Raw genomic sequence first — 17,738 nt, 5'->3', positions numbered from 1 at the left:
GGCGCGCACGCGCGCCGCGCACACCGGAAGCGCCATATCACGGGGCCGCGCGGCGCCTGCGCACGGAAGGAGCGGGCGGGGAGCGCGCCGCGATCCCGGCCCCGAGCTGGTCGGCGCATGCGCTGTGCGCGACCCGGGCCGGCGCCGTGCGTTGCGAGGCGGGCGCGGCGCTGGAGCGCATTGCGGCCCCTCCGCACCAGCGCTGAGCGACCGCCGCTCCCCCAAGGGGGCTCCCGGCCGCTCCGCCCTCCCGTCCCCCTTCCCGTCCCCTCGGGGCTCTGCCCGCCCTGCCGGCACCATGAGCTTCTTCGGGTTCGGGCAGAGCGCCGAGGTGGAGCTGGTGCTGAGCGACGCCGAGAGCCGGCGGCGGGTGGAGCACAAAACGGAGGAGGGCAAGAAGGAGAAATACTTCCTTTTTTACGACGGGGAAACCGTGTCCGGGCGGGTCATCCTCACCCTAAAGCACCCCAACCGGCGGCTGGAGCACCAGGGCATCAAGGTGGAGTTCATCGGGCAGATCGGTGAGTGGGTGGCGGGGCGGATCCGCACGTGTGGCTCTAAAAGTGGGTTATGAGCTGCACCGAGAGGCCCCGCGGCCGGCAGCAGCCCGGCTCCTCGCTTCCAGCTCCGCTCCTTTTCCAGGCCGTTGTTCCCTTGGTCTGTTTCCTTCCCTTCTGCTCAGTCGCTGATGCAAACCTCTTATAAATGCGCTCTGTCCTCCATCCTGCAGCTGGATGGAGGGCCCGGTGCTGACAGCTGCTCGGTGGCACCATCCAGGCTGTGTCCGTTTGCTATTGCTTGGGTTAATGCACAGCTCGATGCCTGTGCATTGCTGTGTGCCCGTTGGTCTCCATGCAGCAGCTGCACTCGGGGCAGAGGATGGCAAATCAGGTGGTTTTTCATGTGCATTTCACATCACCAGCTGCACCTTCTCCCTCTGCTCCGCTGTGCACGGCAGTGCTGCAGCTCAGCTTTCCTGAGCCCTGCAGGCTGTGCTGTGCAGTGTCCATCTCCTGCTCTGCTCTCCTTTGCACTGATGGACACGCAGCCTGGCAGCCAGCAGCTCTCTGTGCATGACCCCCATTTGGATGTAAGCATGATTGCAGCATTGCACAGGCCGTAGCTGAGACCCACAGCCACAATAACTCCAAGATGTGGCTCTTCTTCCTCGTTCTGGAGGATGTTTGAGCTGTATATTTGGAACAACACCCCTGAGTTAATACAGCACACACGGTGCTCGGAGCTGCTGTGTCCTTTGGTTCTGCCCTTTGTGCTGGTTAAGGTGTGGAAGCTGGTATTGCTGATGGCACTCCCTGCGTGCTTTCCATCTCAAAACAGCTCTCCTTCTGTTCAGGCTCCTCGCTGCCATGAGGTCAGCACGTGTACAGGTGAGCATTCCCATCCCAATGGACACGTGTGTCACCCTGCTGCCCAGCCTGCTGGGCTCCATGGCACCTCTTCTGTGTCCATCTCAAGGAGCAGAGAACTGAATCTCGCTGCCATTCCTCAACTCTTGCAATCCATCCCAACGGCCTCTTCTGCACAGCTCAGTGCTGATGGTGAACCCGTGTGTGTGTGTGTGTGTGATTTGGTTTTTGCTTTCTCATTGGAATATATCAGATTGGCTGAGGCTTTACTTTTTGGAAGGGCTGCGTGGGTGTCTTGCATTCACACAGCTCACTCACAGGGCTGGGAAGGGCAGATTTCATTGATGGTTTATGCGTAATACACAGCTGCAAATGCAAATTGCATTTGAGTTCAAGTTGCTGTTGCTCCGACTTGGAAGTTTGTTGCATGTAGAAGGAATAGCTTGCATTAAAGGAGGAGCTTGCGGGGTAAACTGGAGCATTGTGACCACATGAGCTGAGCTGATTTGAGCAGTGCTCCCAAAGGTGAATGCTCTTCCTTCATCAATGCTTACCTGTTCTCTAGGGGCTGCTGGACACACGTTTGGTTGCCATGCACTGAGCACTGCTTTAGTGCAGAACCAGCGAGGATCCGTGCTGTTGTTATTCTCTGGTGTGAATCAGAAGCAAAGCAGCACCAGCTGGAAGCCTCCTAGCACTCCATTTTTGCTCTGTCACTGCTGTTCCATAGAAGCAGCAGTGTTTTTCCTTTCATTATAGTGCCAGTGCCTTTGGCCTTGAGTTTAAGGCTGTGTAGGAAACGATGAGAGCGGATGGCACGAGCTGCTGAGTGTTTGTTGGCCTTCTGTTCTGAATGCATTGCTTTGAATGATGCACATGTAAGAGTCTTCTGGCTTAAAGGTGATGCAAGCTGTAGGGCTGCTCTCAGTGTAGATGAGCATGGGAAGGGTTAGCAATAAATCAAGGAAATACCCCAGGAACTTGGGCTGGGGCAGAACAACTCCTTTCTTATTCCTGCCTTTGGTGTCATGATATGAAGAACTGCATTCAGTTCAGGCATCTGTTGATGTGTGTAGCTGGTAGAACGAGCACATCACTAATTGTGCCTAAGCAGCAGCTTGCTTTGCTGGCTCAGTGGTTGGCACACACGAGGATCTGGCTGTCCCAGCCACAGTGGTGGCACATGCTCCAGTTCTGGCCTATGTAGAGAGCAGTGAACAAATGCGGTGTGCTGCAGCCATGGGCTCCCCCAGTAGGTTCTCTGGGCAGTGGTATTGATCTGGACACGAGCATGTGAAATCTGCATATCCACACTTTGTGTTGCTGCTTTTTAACACGGACTTGTATCTTCCTAGAGCTCTACTATGACCGAGGAAACCACCATGAGTTTGTGTCCCTGGTGAAAGATTTGGCCCGTCCTGGGGAATTCACTCAATCACAGATATTTGACTTTGAATTCACACACGTGGAAAAACCTTATGAGTCCTACACAGGGCAGAATGTGAAGTTGAGGTGAGTCTCTTCCCTTTGTTGACCCCTATTCTTGGTTCTGTGCAGTGTGCTGATGCTTTACCGCGGTGATACTGGAGTGCTGCATCCCTTCCTAAACATCCCTGTGAGTTTATAACGTGACTCTGAGTTCAATCTGGTGCTCTGAATTATGAAAGGCCGTCTCTGAGGGTTTTTATAAGCATGTAAGTCTCAAAGAAACCTGTTTGGCCCCATTTAAGTGACAAGAGAAATCAGCCCCTTCTGAATCTACCTCGTATTTTCCAATTTACTTGGCAATTAAAAAAGCAGAAGAAATTGTTTGCTTTAGTCCCCAGCAGGGACATTTTCACCATCGCGTAATCAGTCTTGTTGACTTTAATTGTGCTCTATATGCAAACAGATGCCCTGCTGGTATCTCGCTCGTACGTTACAAGCTGTGTTTCACATCTAGGCGCTCCAGCTGACTTCACATCCAGTCACTGGATGCAGAGGGTGAGCTGGACATGGTGAGATCTGCAGCCACTGGAGCCTGATGTGATCTTACCTCTTGCAAAAGGACAGTGGTTTTCCATACGTGCTCTACAAGCTCTTATTCAGATCCCCAAAGTGATACTTAGGTAATTCAGGCTCACAAATGCACGGAGGTTTAGAAAAGTCTTAGTCTGTTATTCCGTGTGAAAATTCCCTTTTGGCTTTGCAACCTGTAGGCTGCTCCACAAGCTTATTTGGATGGTCCAGTGCCATCCATTCAGCCCCATGTCCTTCCCTGCTTCATCTCCATTGCTGCCTATGCAACACTTAACAGGATGGAGGTTCCCTTGCAGGTATTTCCTCCGAGCGACTGTGAGCCGCAGACTGAACGATGTGGTGAAGGAGATGGACATAGTCGTGCACACTCTTAGCACCTACCCAGAGCTCAACTCCTCTATTAAGATGGAGGTGGGGATTGAGGACTGCCTGCACATTGAGTTTGAGTATAACAAGTCCAAGTAAGTGCCTCGTGAGTGGCCAGTGGCTGTAGGGGGAATGCTTGAAGCTCATGTCTTGCATGTGGTCCTCAAATGCACTTTCTTTATGTGCTCCACTTAATGGCTGGGGCTGAGGGTAAGAGCAAAGTGACTTGTGAGCTATTTGGTATCCCGGTCTGCTCTGCCTTGTTGACTGTGTTTCTTCCTTCATACGTCAGGTATCATTTAAAAGACGTGATTGTTGGTAAGATCTACTTCTTGCTAGTGCGGATCAAGATCAAACACATGGAGATAGATATCATCAAGAGAGAAACGACAGGGACGGGACCCAACGTATATCACGAGAATGACACAATAGCTAAATATGAGATCATGGATGGTGCCCCTGTGAGAGGTGAGGAAGCAGATGATCCCCTTTAAATTCTCCTCCTGGTGTCTTTAAGGGTGGGAATATGAACTGCGGTATTTGCAGCTGAATCTGTGAGCTCAGTAGAAATATGCATCCTGTTCTACCGGTGAACTCATGGCCTTTTATATGGGAGATAAAGTAGGACCCCGTGCTGATGGTTTTGTGCTCTTTGCAGGGGAGTCCATTCCCATCAGACTCTTTCTGGCTGGCTACGAGCTGACTCCAACAATGAGAGACATCAATAAGAAGTTCTCGGTGCGTTATTACCTCAATTTGGTGCTGATTGACGAGGAAGAGAGACGCTACTTTAAGCAGCAGGTGAGAAACAGCTCTTGGGTCCTCCGGGCTTTCAGGAAGGAGACTTTGAGATGCCAGCGTGGGCAAGTTCCCACTGGGTGCGAGCTGTGCTGGCCAGCTCGGTTCATTCAGCCTTTGGGTCTGGGTGGGGTTGGGGGCAGGTCTCACAAGCCTTGACAAGCCTTGCTGGATGTGTTGCTGCAGGAGGTGGTGCTTTGGAGGAAAGGAGACATAGTGAGGAAGAGCATGTCCCACCAAGCGGCCATCGCCTCCCAGCGCTTTGAGGGGACGTCCTCGCACACGGAGGCCAAGACCCCCAACCAGCCTGCAGAGAACAACGGCCGGCAGTGAGAGGCCATGCAGAGGAGGGCTGCTGTGGAGCCAGCGGGGACAGCAGCGAGGAGGAAGAAAACAACACTTCAGAGACTTTGTGAAAACAAATAATCCGTTTTTGAACTCAATTCCTTTCTTCAAAGGACTAGCAGGGTGGGAAGGGGCTGGGAGGGCAGGGCACGGCGGAGCACTGGTGGTGCAGAGTTGAAGGTACCTCAGTGCTTCCCCATCAACTACATTCCTCGGGTCGGCTGCTTTGAGGCACATTTGGAGGCTGCGGAGCTGCCTGATCTCCTCTTTGCCCCGAGACCCTTTAGGGGGAGGGAGAGAGCAAGTGAAGGCCAAAGCTGCTGCTGCGGCTGAGCGGTGTGGAGGTTGCTTTGGGACTGCGTGGGATGGGTGTTTTTTTTCTTGCCTTTCAGAAATCTTCACGAGGGAAAATGACGTGGCATTTGGTTGGAAGGTAGAGGAGGGAGTCGGAGACTGAGGTGCAGCCTACTTGAAGTGGTTTCGTGTTATCCCCTCACTGCCTCCTCTTCCTCTTTGTGTTGGTGGTGGATTCTTTGTCACAAGCAGTTACATAATGTAGTTGAGTCAGGCAGCGCCACGCAGCCACTCTGCTGGTGGAGCATGGGCAGCGGGATGGCTTCTGTGTCCTTATGGGAGCTCCTGGCTGTGTGCTGTGTCAGGGAGCTGGGTTGGTTGGTTGGAGGGAGGCATATGAATCCAGTGGGACATGGAACAGAGAGGTGGCACAGGTTGGGCAGTGCAGTGAGGGTCGGGAGGAGCAAGCAGTGGTGCTGGGTAGTCATGAAGTTGGGGCAGGAGAGCTGCAGGCTGAGAGCAGCGCCTTCTGAGCAGCGTGTGTGGGGCTGCTGCACTCAGCCAGGTCCCAGCTGCTGCTGCAGAGCAGGGCAGACCATCCTTGAGGTGTCTGGAGCACAGTTTTGGGATATGAAAAATACAATGGGAGTGAGTTTGTACTGCACATACTGCCCCGCTTGTGCTTTGTGTCCTTGTGACAGAGCAGGCTTTGCAGCAGGGCTGAGAGCAGCACAGAAACGTGTGTTGTATTGTTTGCTCTCTCACCTGCAGAATGAGGATTGGTAACGCCAGAAAGAGGATGCGGTTGTTTAAGGAGCTCGTGCTGCTGGGATGAGCCAAGCAGCAGCTGGAAGGATGGTGGAGTTCTCATATTCCAGAGGGACATTCTTGAGGCCTGAGCTGAAGTCACCAGTGAGGTCCGAGGGTGTGCCTTGAACTGAGAACCTGAATGCAGTTGTGTTGTTTGTTGTTGTTGTTGTTTTTAACTCTAAAATAAGCTGCTTTTAGTCTTCAGCTAAGTAGAATCATGAGAACATTCCCAGAATGGAATCACTCCTCCGTTACAAATTAGAAATGGCTTGGTAATTTTGATTGAGTTTGGAGAATATCCATCCTGTTTAGATGCCCTTTGGAGAAGCAAGTGGTTGGAGCTCCTACCAGAGAGAGACAAGCCTGCAATAGATGCTGGGATCGGAGCTCCATCAAGTGGGATTTGTCTGAGTTTCCCTGCAAGGTTGTGTCTCACTGTGGTTTCGTCCAGCTTCTTTCTGATTCTGGAATGAACCTCCTCTGCCTCTGTCCTACAGCTGGATGTAGAACAGTTGTCTTGCAGCTGGGAAATGGAGGCATCTTCTGCTTTGTTTAGTTGAACGATGCTGGTGGAGGGAATGGGGTCAGGGTGGGAAGGGGAGCTTTTTATGTACTAAGACAGCTACTGTATTTCAGTGATCAATGTGTGTTTCTGCTTGCCAAAGTAAGTTATCTTTTAATCACCATGTGTAAGGTTGTGGTTTTTAGTAGAGCTGGGCAGTCTCGCTCTGTTGTAGAGGACACTAACGAACTCATCTCTGCTGAATGCTCGTGTTGCACCATGTTCTGCTCTGTAATAGTGAAGACGTGACTTGCTCTTCTTTACGTGAGAATGGGCTGGAGCCATGAGCTCCTCAGACTGAAGCAAAAGCTGAGACAACTACCTTGTTACACCGGGGCAAGGGGGGGCAACGTCTGCAGGTCTGACAGGGCAAAGCAATCTGGATGTTACTTTGACACTCTACTCCCCCTCTATGAAGGGGGAACCACCTGCGCTGTGGCAATATACAATCTTTGAGAGACAAGCGAAGCTCCTGCAGGAGCCTCAGGGGATAGCAGACTATCATTCCACAGCTGAGCACAGCAGCACCCAAACCACCCTTTGCTTACCCTCAGCTCTCCTCCTCCTACGTAAAGTTTTTCCCCCTGTGAGTTCCTTTTGATTGTAGGCCATGTGGTATTAAAGTAGCCCCACGGATGAAAATGTCTTTGCATTCCAGGAGTGGTTTGTTTACTGTCTGAACAGCATCAGTACAGTCTGATAGTGCACTGTAAGGAGGTTTCAGTTCATCATCTGTTCATCGCTTCTAGAGGGCTCGCTTAGAATGAATCATAGGATGGCTCGGGTTGGAAGAGATCTTAAAGATCATCCAGTTGCAACTCTCCTTCCATGGGTAGGGCTGGAAAAAAAACCGCACGAACCTGGATGGCTTTTTGTTTTGTTTCTTCCTCTTTTTGTGCCTCCCTCCCCGAACTGCGGAATCACACTTGGGAAACGATCCCCACTTTTACTTCATGTAAGGATCGTTGAACCCGTTGCCCACTAGGCCCTCTGTTTGTCTGGGGTGGAGCAGATGTGCTGAGCAGATAAGTGGAAGCATAAGAACAAGGTACTATAGGAAAGCACTTCATTAGCACAGTGCGGGGCAGACGCTAATTGAGTTGTGTTCCCCTGAGCTGGATGGTTCTGTGCATTACTTGGGTCATTCCCTCTCTCCTAGGCAGCTTCAGGAAGGGGGGAGTGAGCAAGTACTAAACCAAGCAGTGCAACTTGTAATTAAGCCTCTGCTGTGTTTACATGTTTCTTAATTCATCGTCTTTTCAATGGCTGTATTTTAAAACTTGGGTTTTTTGTTTTGTTTTTTTTTTTGTCTCTCCAATTAAAAAAGAGCCAGCTTTGGCTGTCAAATGCTGTGCATGAGTTTTTCTGATATGATTCGTGGTGTCTGGGCTGGGTCGATGGTGGTGGTTTTTTTATGGTATTAAGGCATTTCTCTTTGATATGGTCTTTAGAAATGCTGATGGAGGCCACGTAGCTTAAAATTTAGCAGGCTGATTTCTCCTTGCTGATGTCACTGCTGAAGTTTTGTACCTGCAGGAAGTTAACAGTGATCTGCTTGGCAGCAATTGGGTTCATATACACCAAAATCTTCTTGCTCTAGACAGAAGCACAGTGACAGAAGAATGTCCCACTGCAGTACATGGAACTGCATCCTCAAGGATGTTGCTTTCAAGAGAGAAGCTGCAGAATGTCACCACTGCTAAAATCGAGTAGCTGCAATTGATTCTAAAAGGCTTTATTTAAAAATAAGCAAAAAAAAAAACCAACAACCCAAACAAACAACAACAGTGTTGGAGTAAGGGACATAAAGCTTCAAACCATTTGCAGGCTTGTTCTCCTTGCTGTGGTTGAGTAAGCTTGAGGATTATGCTGGTTTAGGAGGAGGCATCAGTGGGCTGGGTACAAGCTGTGCTGCTGTCAGCTACTTAATGTGGCTTTTCCTCTTCCAGGCTCAAGACAAAATCAAATTCCTCTGCATTGGAAAAGTAAGGAAGAAAGAGTCGTAAGCGGGACTTCCAAGTTGTCTGGTTGAAGGCTGCCCCTCAGAAGGAATGGCACCAAGACCAAAGGAGGAGAAGGCTTTTACCTTGTGTCAGTGGTTGGACGGAAAGACGTTGTCTTGAGAAGAGCATCATGTCCTTTAGGGGCCCCCCGTCTGCTTTGTGGGCCAGGTGGTGAGTCTTGATTTCAGAAAGGGGGATGAAACGTTTTGTCATCCGCACAAACTGGACGTCCACCTGGCAGGTGATGAGCAGCAAAGGAGCATGGATGAAGAAGGATTTAGCACCCAGATAACACATAAGATCTTTGGGGGAAGTAAGGATTTTAAACTGAATCAAATAACCAATGGACCAATGTATAGTATCTTGTAATGGTACAGCAGCTTTCTCTTGCTGAAGGCTGAAAATCTCAGATGCAAAGATATTCAGTATAAGAGGCTCCTAACTGCACTGGGTTCAAACACAGAGCTTAAGATGATCGTGTTTAGTTTGCTACGTTACCATGGACCATTTGGGGTTCTCTTTTCTGCTGGAGGAATCATAATGGGGATCCTTCTGATCAAACTGTGTGTGATCAGGGTATGCTTCCTTTACAATCTGAAATAAGAATGGGAGATGAACGTGAGACAAGCTCCTGTCAATTAAATGCTGTTGTCAGCAAAGGGTGTGAAACACCCTTGAGAAAGCTGTGCCTGGACAGAAGAGGAATAATACTGGTGCAAAAGTAAGGCTAACAAACTGTTTGATAACCCACTGATGACTTTCCCCCCCCCCCCCCCCCCCCCCCCCGACACACAGAATGAGGCCCTCACCTTGACAATGCCAACAATGCCAGGCTCTTTGCAGTTGCTGTGATAGAAGAATGCCTGCTGCCCAAGTTTCATGGCTCTCAGGAAGTTCCTTGCCTGTCAAATTAAAGTGAGAGGCTTTGAGCAATTGATCTGATTTCTTCATATAACAGCTAAAAACGAGACCTAACAACAGGAGAGAGGTGTGTGAAAGGAAATACTTCAGCAAAGGCAAAGGAAAGAAGTCGTCTGTGAAGAGAGAGAACATTTTTCTAGTGATATTTCAGCCTTTGACATCTGCTTCTTACCTGGTAGTTTCTTACTCCTTCCCAAAAGGTTGTCTGATTGGGCTGAGCCTTCAAGTCGTCGATGCTGAACTGCCAAATGGAATGAATGCAAAGGTGAAGTCCAGGGGGCAGTTTGATCTCTGTTGCCTTATGGTCTGTTTTGCCTTAATGTTTGTAGCTCCTTCGGTTAGAGCTCAAACTTGACAAAAAACGTTTTTGTTCCCATAGGGCTTAAAGAAAACTGAAGGAATGCTGCACCCAGCGTAAGGGCAGAGCCTGAAACAGATGGAGTCCCTGCTACCTACAGCTAAGCATTCTAAGGACCCAATTTCCTCTCTAGTATCAAACCCCAGTGTTGTCACCCTTAAAGTGAACAGAATTGTCCTTTTTTCAGGAAGACAAGTGCTTTTGGAGAAGTACTGGAGACTCTCTAAAAGTGTTGATATTGCAAATAGCCTGAATTGTTTGATCCCTGTAATTCAGCGCTCTGGTGCTAATGCTCTGGTTAGGAATGAAATTGCTTCTATGCTTTGTTGACTTTGCTGAATAAGGATGCTAGAATGGGTGTCAGTGCTTACTTTCACATCCACTCCCTTCTCAAGCCTGCTCTCCGGCTCTGATTTCAGCAGCCAATGGCAATATGTGATCTTGCTTTCCTCTCCACCAGAATCAGATTCTTTTGCCTTTTTCCAGTTCTTCCATCCTGACTTGGAGCTCCCAGTTGGAGGTTTCGTGGACGTTTCCTCTTCCTCCTTATCTTCATTCTCCTCCTCAGTCTTGGCGATTTTAGCATCAGGTTCCTTTTTGTCTTAAAAGAAATGAGGAAGAAAAGCCCACTCTGGTAAAACAGATTGTATCTCATACGGGCTGGTGCTGAAACCTGGATGTTACATATAGGATAGTTTCTTTACATCACACAAGGGAGCCAGCTGGTTAATTTTCTCATCTTATGCCTTAAACATCAGGTAATGCTGCCTTAAGTGCAAGGCTTTTAATTATTTTTGCTTTGTGTTTTCTGCATGTGGTATCACATCATTTCTGTACCACTAAACTGGGTATACTTTGGGTATACTATACACCAGCTCTAGCATGCAGGATCTGAAAGCTGTTCATAAATGGATGAGTCACGTTTCTTAACCGTCTCGTGCTGAGAATACACCACTGTCCTTCTCTTACACCTGCCAGTCTTGTCTCAGTCACACATGGATGCTCAGCCCACTTTTACAGAGGAAATGCTGTCTCAAATGCTGTCTCAAATGCTGTCTCAAAGACACATGGCTTGAAAGACATGATAGTTAAGATGACTGTACTTGCGCTGTAGCCCAGAACCTCGTGTAAGAGATGCTCAATTAACCAGGACATTGCACAGACCTGCTACTGCTCCTTTGTCTCTCTTTCTGCTCGGCCAGGGCATCTCTGGGCTCTGAATTCACCGAGAAGCACCTGCTGAATGACAGAGGGCAGATCGCTGCTTATTGAGGCGAGCTGGAGAGGAAAAAAAACAAGGAGTTGGGATGAGAGAATGGAAAAGCTGTGCAGTAAGTGGAGAGAACGTTTCCTCCCTCGAGCTCAGCCATTTCCTCTATCAGTGCAAGTCCTGGCACTGCTTGAGGACCACACCCGGGCTGCCCTCCCGAGCCGCGCTCTGATGGACGTTGGCAGCAGCTTTTCCCCACGGCGGAGCAGCTGTCGGAGGAAAGTCCCGAAGGCGCTCGGCCTCAGCATGGCCGTTTTCTGCCGCGTAAGAGGAGCCGTGCTGTCGGGAAAGCGAAAGCAGTTTCCTTGCAGGGCTCCGTCCAGCCCGCCCAGCACGGAGCTTATTGCGTGCAAACGTCCTTTGGGAAAAACCGAGCGCAATTCGGCCGCTCCAACAGCAGCCCCGTTCTGCCGGCGGCCCCTGGCACAAGTTACGCGGCTCTGGGCGCTCCTCCCGCTACTCGGGCCGCCAACAACTTTCCCACCGCCTGCACCCAGCGTTAACCCGTCCCGTCCCTCCGCTCCGCTCACCAGCTCCGGCCGCGGTCCCCCGAAGGATGCTCACGCCTTGCCCGAGCTTCGGCGCGGGAGGAGGAAACGCACCTCCCTCTTGGAGTCGGAAGTCTGTAACCGTTATGCAAAAAAAGGCCCGGCCCGGCGGCTCGCCTCCTTCAGCGGCCAATGCGGGCGGCCCCGCAACCACGACTACAACTCCCGGCTGCCGCCGCGCCGCCGCCGCCGCCGCCTCCTCCCGCACCGCCATGGCGTGGAGAGCGGCCCGGCGCCGCGTTACGGCCCCGCTGCTGCTGCTGCGGCAACGCGGCATCGCCTCCTGCATCGACCGTAAGGCTCCGCGGGGCCGGGCCGGCTGCAGCTGCACGAGGGAGGGAGGGATGGAGGGATAGAGGGAGGCTGGCGCTGCTCCGTGCCCATAAAACCGACGGACGGAGCCCAGCAGCCCTCCTGCTGGGACACGATAAGGAGAGAAGCCTCAGCAGCTCTATGAGCGTTAGGGGAGGAACTAACAAAGTGACGTTGGGTCTGTGTGCAAACAAAGCAGGAGTTTTCCAGGTGCAGAACGTTGCTACAGCTTTAGATGCCATTTCCAAAGAGGTTCTTTGCTTGCTTGCTTTCTAGCATCACTTTGAACTGGCAGCCAGTGGTTCCGGGGAGCAGAGAAATGGGCTTCGTAGTGCAGAGCATGAATGACCTGTTGGATCTCTTCCTTGTTTTTTAATAGCATCTGTGGGTCTGACAGAGGAGCAGAAGGGATTCCAAAAAGTGGCCCTTGATTTTGCTGCCAACGAGATGGCTCCTCACATGGCTGAGTGGGATGAAAAGGTAACCGCTTCTGTTTTAACCAATCCAGTTTGGTGCCCGTGGTGTATCAGAACTTCATCGCAGATATTCACTTTTGATACCCCTGTCTGTTCCAATAGGAAATATTCCCTGTGGAAACAATGCGAAAGGCAGCACAGCTGGGATTTGGTGGCATCTACGTGAAGCCAGATGTGGGTGGCTCCGGATTGTCACGTCTCGATACCTCCATCATCTTTGAAGCCTTATCAACGGGATGTACCAGCACCACTGCTTACATCAGCATCCACAAGTGAGTATCTGCAGAGGTGTCAGTCTGGCTGTAAGATGCGGTTGTTCTATGGCTCTACATCCAGCTAGAGACAGCTCTCCTGCTGCTCACTTACAGCTGGGAGCCCAAACAGGCTACGAGGATCCCTTGACTGCACATCACTATGAGGATCCCTTGACTGCACCAAACAAATAGGCTACAAAAGCCAAGATGCCACCAAGAAGTAATTTTAGCTTCGTGGCATGCAAGATGGGATTAAGTTCAGGATTTTGTTTCCTGCTCATCTATTTAAGCTGTCTATAGATAGTAACCTGCCTGGAAAAAGCTTCTTTTTCCTTTGCTTTGGCTGTTCTGTGCCAGTACCCAGAGGCACCAGCTGATATCAGGGCCCTATCCTGCTTATACAAACATGTTCAGAGAAAGGGCTCACTTTGCACAATAGAGCTTGGTGCTGAGGGGAACGCTCAGGCTGTTCTATGGGAATGTGCTGCTCCACAAGGCAGCAAGCCTGTTGTGAATGGAAGGTGATGCCTGTTGTGAATAGAAGGTGATGCCTGTTGTGAATGGAAGGTGATGCCTGTTGTGAATGGAAGGTGATACCCTTCTTCCCAGCTTCTTTGGTGTGTAATTTAGTTCCTTTTCAGTGTGCCTGGGGCAGGTGAAGGTGGGCTGCCTCCTGGGCTGTATTAGATTAACTGCAGCACAATAAACTTTCAGGGCTCAGTGCTTTTGTGGAGCTTTGTTCTTTTGAGTCAGGAATGTTCTTGTATGACCCACCTTCCTTCTAGGGCTGTGTTCACATGCACACACTGTAATGCTGCTCCTTCTCTCCTGCTCCAGCATGTGTGCTTGGATGATTGACACCTTTGGCAACGAGGAACAGAGGCACAGGTTCTGCCCATCGCTCTGTAGCATGGAAAAATTTGCTTCTTATTGCCTTACTGAGCCAGGTGAGCATTTTCCAACAAAACCTTCACCCCTCCCTCCCTCCTACTGAGGTTTTACTGGATGTGAATGTTGCCTGGAGCCAGAGGTGGAATGTTTCTTTTCACATTCTCTTGTGCAATCAACCAGAAGTTCAAAAGGGACGGTTGATGGTTGGTGAATACTTGTGGTACAGACCCCAGTGGTTCTGGGTATGATTCCTAGGACAGCTTAAAGGCTGTGTCTTCAAAGCTCTCCTGCTTCATTGGCTGCTCCCTTACCTCCCAAATAGGAAGTGGAAGTGATGCGGCTTCCCTGCTGACCTCAGCTAAGAGGAAAGGGGACACCTATGTCTTGAATGGCTCCAAGGTACCTCTTTGCTCCTCTTAAAGCTGCTGGATGGCACTGCATGCACAAAGGGTCCTGGGTCTCATCATCCTTTTCATTTCCTACTGTCTCCTCATCTCTGTCATCCCCCACGGTGTCCCCATCCTCTGCAGGGCATCCACCAGAGCTTAGCACAGTTGGGTCCCTAAATGCTTCTTGGCAGTGTCCCTCCACTTCACCCCTCCATCTTCATACCCTGGCTGGTGCTGCAGGCTCTGAGTTAGCATACAGCAGCCAGCCCTTTCCTCTCGTACCTTACTGCAGGCTTTCATCAGTGGAGGAGGTGACACGGATGTATACGTGGTTATGTGTCGCACAGGAGGCCCAGGCCCTAAGGGCATCTCCTGTGTGGTGCTGGAGAAGGGGACACCAGGTCTCAGCTTTGGCAAGAAGGAGAAGAAGGTAAGAGCCTTGCTTTTTATTTCCTGTGAGGGAAGAGCAGGACAGAGATGAGCTCATCTGCAAAGCACTGGGAACCTTTTGTTGAATGGACCAGAATCAGCTTGGGATGTGTATTTTCCAAGCTATGTCCAATTCTGATGAAGTTTGCACAATAACATTCACTTTGCTAAATGAAGGATTTTCATCTCAGAAATGCTCTGCTCAAATACACTTCAATTTCTAGCTCAGCACACTGACACCAAACCACACAGACCACAGGCTCCGAGGTGCTCTTGCAGCAGCTTAGCAATGAGATCAAGGAGTTGAGGGCAGGCTGGACATTTCTCTGCTGTGAGATGGATGCATGCAGCTCCCAGCAGTTTGGAAAGTACTCTTGTTTTTTCTCCCAGGTGGGGTGGAACTCCCAGCCAACTCGGGCTGTGATTTTTGAGGACTGTGTTGTTCCTGTTGGCAACCGGCTGGGAGCTGAAGGGCAGGGCTTCAACATTGCCATGAAGGGACTGAATGGAGGCAGGATAAACATTGGTAAGAAAGACGGACAGCAGAGACAAGAGAGAAGGGTAGGGTTATATTGCTGACTCTGCATTAGCTTCGTGGTCACTCTGTGTTCTCATTTTCTCCCACCAGCTTCTTGCTCATTAGGAGCTGCTCACGCCTCTGTTCTCCTGGCTCAGGAACATCTCACTGTCCGCAAACAGTTTGGGGAATCCCTAGCAAACAACCAGGTAAACTCTCTACCAGATTTGCACTCTGAACAAACAGCTAGAGGGAGACGTCCTCAGTGTGCCAAAGGTAAATCTGAAGGGAGATCAGAGATCAAAGTCAGGAACGTGCTTTTCCATAGTAAGAAAGCATGTCAGGCATGAGACCTGCCTGGAGACAGCAGGGATGTGGTTCAGGGCACATGGCTCTCTAGAGATGCTGACCTCATCTTTGCCTTGTGTCCTGCTGGCAGTACCTGCAGTTCAGGCTGGCGGAGATGGCGACGCGCCTGGTGGCAGCACGGCTCATGGTGCGCAATGCTGCGCAGGCTCTGCAGGATGGAAGGGAAGATGCAGCCGTGCTGTGCTCCATGGCCAAGCTGTTTGCAACCGATGAGTGCTTTGCGGTAGGTTACTCGAAGCTGAGAACTCCTAGCTAGGAGGCAGTCTTTTCTAGACCATTTTTGCTGCCTGTTGTGTTGTCCATCTCAAGTTGATAGATAACGATACATGGAGTCACGTCTCAATAGAAACCAAAGCCTTGAACAGATTCCTCAGCTGACTGCCGCTAGGTGGTGATCTGGTGTTTTAGTTTTCCTATCAATAGCAGCATGGGAACGCAGCAAAACCTGCCTTTATTAAGTAAAGCCTTTCTTGGTTATTTATATGCTGTATTGTTCACATAAATGCACCATGAATGTGAAGCAGCACTTAGGTAACGTGATAGCACTGATGGGAACTGAAAGCTCCTTGCTGTCACACCAGACTGCTAAGAGATGAGATTAGGTGACCAGAGGAAAAGAATTTGGGTTCTTACCGTGCTTCTGTCGCTGACTTGTCCTCAACACCACGCAAGTCACTTCAGCAGCAACGCTGTCTTCTTAGATCTGTAACCAGGCTCTGCAGATGCATGGGGGTTATGGCTACCTGAAGGATTATGCAGTGCAGCAGTTTGTGCGAGACATCAGAGTCCACCAGATCCTGGAAGGTAAAAGATGCTGTTACTAGCAGGGATTTGGCTGAGTACCAAGAAAGAACAAGCCTTGCAGGCCTTGCCACGTGACTGATTCTAGGGTTTCAGAAGCTGGTTTTGCCCTGAGCTTGAACTACCCCTTGCATATCACATGCGTGCATCCCACAGCCAAGAGCTCTTCTCCTCTGGAGAAGCTGCCATGTACTTGAAGGGTCTCACAGCAGGGGGAGATCTCTGTCATGTTGGCGTTGCCTCCATCCACTTTTATCCAGTGACTCCCCCTGACAAGTGCTGACATTCCCCAGCAGTTCCCATTTAGTCTTTAGCTTTCTTTCTCTACCAGTGTTTGGGCACAGCTGCGTGTGCAATGGCCTTTTCTAATCTCCATTTGACTTCCATTTTGCTTTCCCTTCTTCGAAACCCATTCATGTAAAACCAAGGCGCCGTGTAGGGATGCGAGCTTTCCTGTGCTTTCTGTGCCTTGTGTCACATAGCAAAGCAGTGAACTCAGCTGTTCACACTGAGTGCAGCTCAGTGTTTGGTGCCCAAATCCAAAGCCATTTTGAAGCCTTTCCCGAGCAACGTGTTAGCACTTTATAGTTGTATTGCAGCCTGATACCTCAGAAATGCCACCTCAAATGGTTCCCCCCAGGGAGGGGTTTTCTGTACTATAGACTGCAGGGTGGGGAAGAACTTCATGTGCCCTCAATGGGCGCAGAATCGAACCATCTCTTAACCAGCTTTTACATCTTTGACCCACTGCAGGTACCAACGAGGTGATGCGGATGATTGTGGCCAGGAACCTGTTAAAGGGGTGAAGCCGGGAGCCTGCAGTCACACTATGTTAACCTGGGAGAGGAGAGCAGGTTGCAATGCTCTGTGCCTGTGCAGCCTGAAGGTGTGAATCACAGCTCCAAATGATGGCCTTTATCCCCAAGTGACGGCCTTTATCCCCAAGTGACGGCCTTTATCCCCAAATGATGGCCGTTAACCCCAAATGATGGCCTTTATCCCCAAATGATGGCCTGTATCCCCAAATGATGGCCTTTAACCCCAAATGATGGCCTTTATCCCCAAATGATGGCCTTTATCCCCAAATGATGGCCTTTAACCCCAAGTGATGGCCTTTACCCCCAAGTGATGGCCTTTAACCCCAAATGATGGCCTTTATCCCCAAGTGATGGCCTTTAACCCCAAGTGATGGCCGTTAACCCCAAAAGATGACCTTTATCCCCAAGTGATGGCCGTTAACCCCAAATGATGGCCTTTAACCCCAAATGATGGCCGTTAACCCCAAATGATGGCCGTGGGCCTCCTGCCACCCATCCCTCATGGAAGAAGGTCCCAAGTAGGGACAGAGGAGCTCCAGGCCGTGCAGCCTGAACGCTTGGAACCATTCTTCTACCAATTAAACCTTAATGCAATGGAACTGATGGCTCTGCTTGCACACCCGTCCTCCTGGATGCTTGAGGCAGCACTGCACACCGTGAGCACGGCCCCGTGACCCACAGCAGCAGCGTTTATAGCGGAGCTCCGGTTGCTCTGCAGTATCAGAATCAGTAAAGCTATGGTTGTCAATGGATCCAGCTGTGCTCGTTTTGATCGCGTTGCGGGAGCGCGGAGCACCCACCGCACACCGGCCGCGGCCCGC

At 50.5% G+C, this 17,738-nt stretch overlaps 3 protein-coding genes across 3 annotated transcripts; 2 read left to right on the top strand and 1 right to left on the bottom strand.

Annotated features, from left to right (window-relative positions):
* The first annotated feature begins 70 nt into the window (after positions 1 to 70).
* On the top strand, positions 71 to 7,920 carry VPS26B (VPS26 retromer complex component B). Its single transcript, XM_072354822.1, has 6 exons — positions 71 to 521; positions 2,723 to 2,879; positions 3,683 to 3,847; positions 4,045 to 4,220; positions 4,411 to 4,553; positions 4,737 to 7,920. Exons 1-6 carry the CDS (start codon positions 299 to 301, stop codon positions 4,881 to 4,883), a joined length of 1,011 nt encoding a protein of 336 aa, XP_072210923.1. The 5' UTR covers positions 71 to 298; the 3' UTR covers positions 4,884 to 7,920.
* Positions 7,921 to 8,275: 355 nt separating this feature from the next.
* Positions 8,276 to 11,782, bottom strand: THYN1 (thymocyte nuclear protein 1). The gene is made up of 8 exons (XM_072354821.1): positions 11,644 to 11,782; positions 11,008 to 11,121; positions 10,215 to 10,444; positions 9,658 to 9,726; positions 9,374 to 9,466; positions 9,063 to 9,158; positions 8,648 to 8,798; positions 8,276 to 8,533 (listed from the first exon to the last, which is right to left on the bottom strand). The coding sequence occupies exons 2-8, from the start codon at positions 11,048 to 11,050 to the stop codon at positions 8,487 to 8,489; spliced, it is 729 nt and encodes a 242-aa protein (XP_072210922.1). The 5' UTR covers positions 11,051 to 11,121; positions 11,644 to 11,782; the 3' UTR covers positions 8,276 to 8,486.
* Positions 11,650 to 17,668, top strand: ACAD8 (acyl-CoA dehydrogenase family member 8). The gene is made up of 11 exons (XM_072354815.1): positions 11,650 to 11,955; positions 12,353 to 12,453; positions 12,552 to 12,721; positions 13,541 to 13,650; positions 13,917 to 13,993; positions 14,276 to 14,413; positions 14,803 to 14,938; positions 15,041 to 15,138; positions 15,369 to 15,521; positions 16,000 to 16,102; positions 16,853 to 17,668. The coding sequence occupies exons 1-11, from the start codon at positions 11,670 to 11,672 to the stop codon at positions 16,903 to 16,905; spliced, it is 1,425 nt and encodes a 474-aa protein (XP_072210916.1). The 5' UTR covers positions 11,650 to 11,669; the 3' UTR covers positions 16,906 to 17,668.
* The last annotated feature ends 70 nt before the right edge of the window (positions 17,669 to 17,738 follow it).

Source organism: Excalfactoria chinensis, chromosome 21 (assembly GCF_039878825.1).
Source record: "Excalfactoria chinensis isolate bCotChi1 chromosome 21, bCotChi1.hap2, whole genome shotgun sequence".
Classification (NCBI taxonomy): Eukaryota; Metazoa; Chordata; class Aves; order Galliformes; family Phasianidae; genus Excalfactoria; species Excalfactoria chinensis.
The sequence above is the reverse complement of the archived record's forward strand: the minus strand, read 5'-3'. Positions and strand labels throughout refer to the sequence as shown.

Coding starts and splice junctions, on each gene's coding strand:
- VPS26B (XM_072354822.1), top strand. CDS start 299: ATGAGCTTCTTCGGGTTCGGGCAGAGCGCCGAGGTGGAGCTGGTGCTG. Junction 3,848..4,044: donor TTTGAGTATAACAAGTCCAA/GTAAGTGCCTCG, acceptor TTCATACGTCAG/GTATCATTTAAAAGACGTGA. Junction 4,554..4,736: donor GACGCTACTTTAAGCAGCAG/GTGAGAAACAGC, acceptor GTGTTGCTGCAG/GAGGTGGTGCTTTGGAGGAA.
- THYN1 (XM_072354821.1), bottom strand. CDS start 11,050: ATGCCCTGGCCGAGCAGAAAGAGAGACAAAGGAGCAGTAGCAG. Junction 9,467..9,657: donor AAGGAGTAAGAAACTACCAG/GTAAGAAGCAGA, acceptor TTAATTTGACAG/GCAAGGAACTTCCTGAGAGC. Junction 9,159..9,373: donor GCATTGTTGGCATTGTCAAG/GTGAGGGCCTCA, acceptor TTCTTATTTCAG/ATTGTAAAGGAAGCATACCC.
- ACAD8 (XM_072354815.1), top strand. CDS start 11,670: ATGCTCACGCCTTGCCCGAGCTTCGGCGCGGGAGGAGGAAACGCACCT. Junction 13,651..13,916: donor TTATTGCCTTACTGAGCCAG/GTGAGCATTTTC, acceptor CCTCCCAAATAG/GAAGTGGAAGTGATGCGGCT. Junction 15,139..15,368: donor AATCCCTAGCAAACAACCAG/GTAAACTCTCTA, acceptor TCCTGCTGGCAG/TACCTGCAGTTCAGGCTGGC.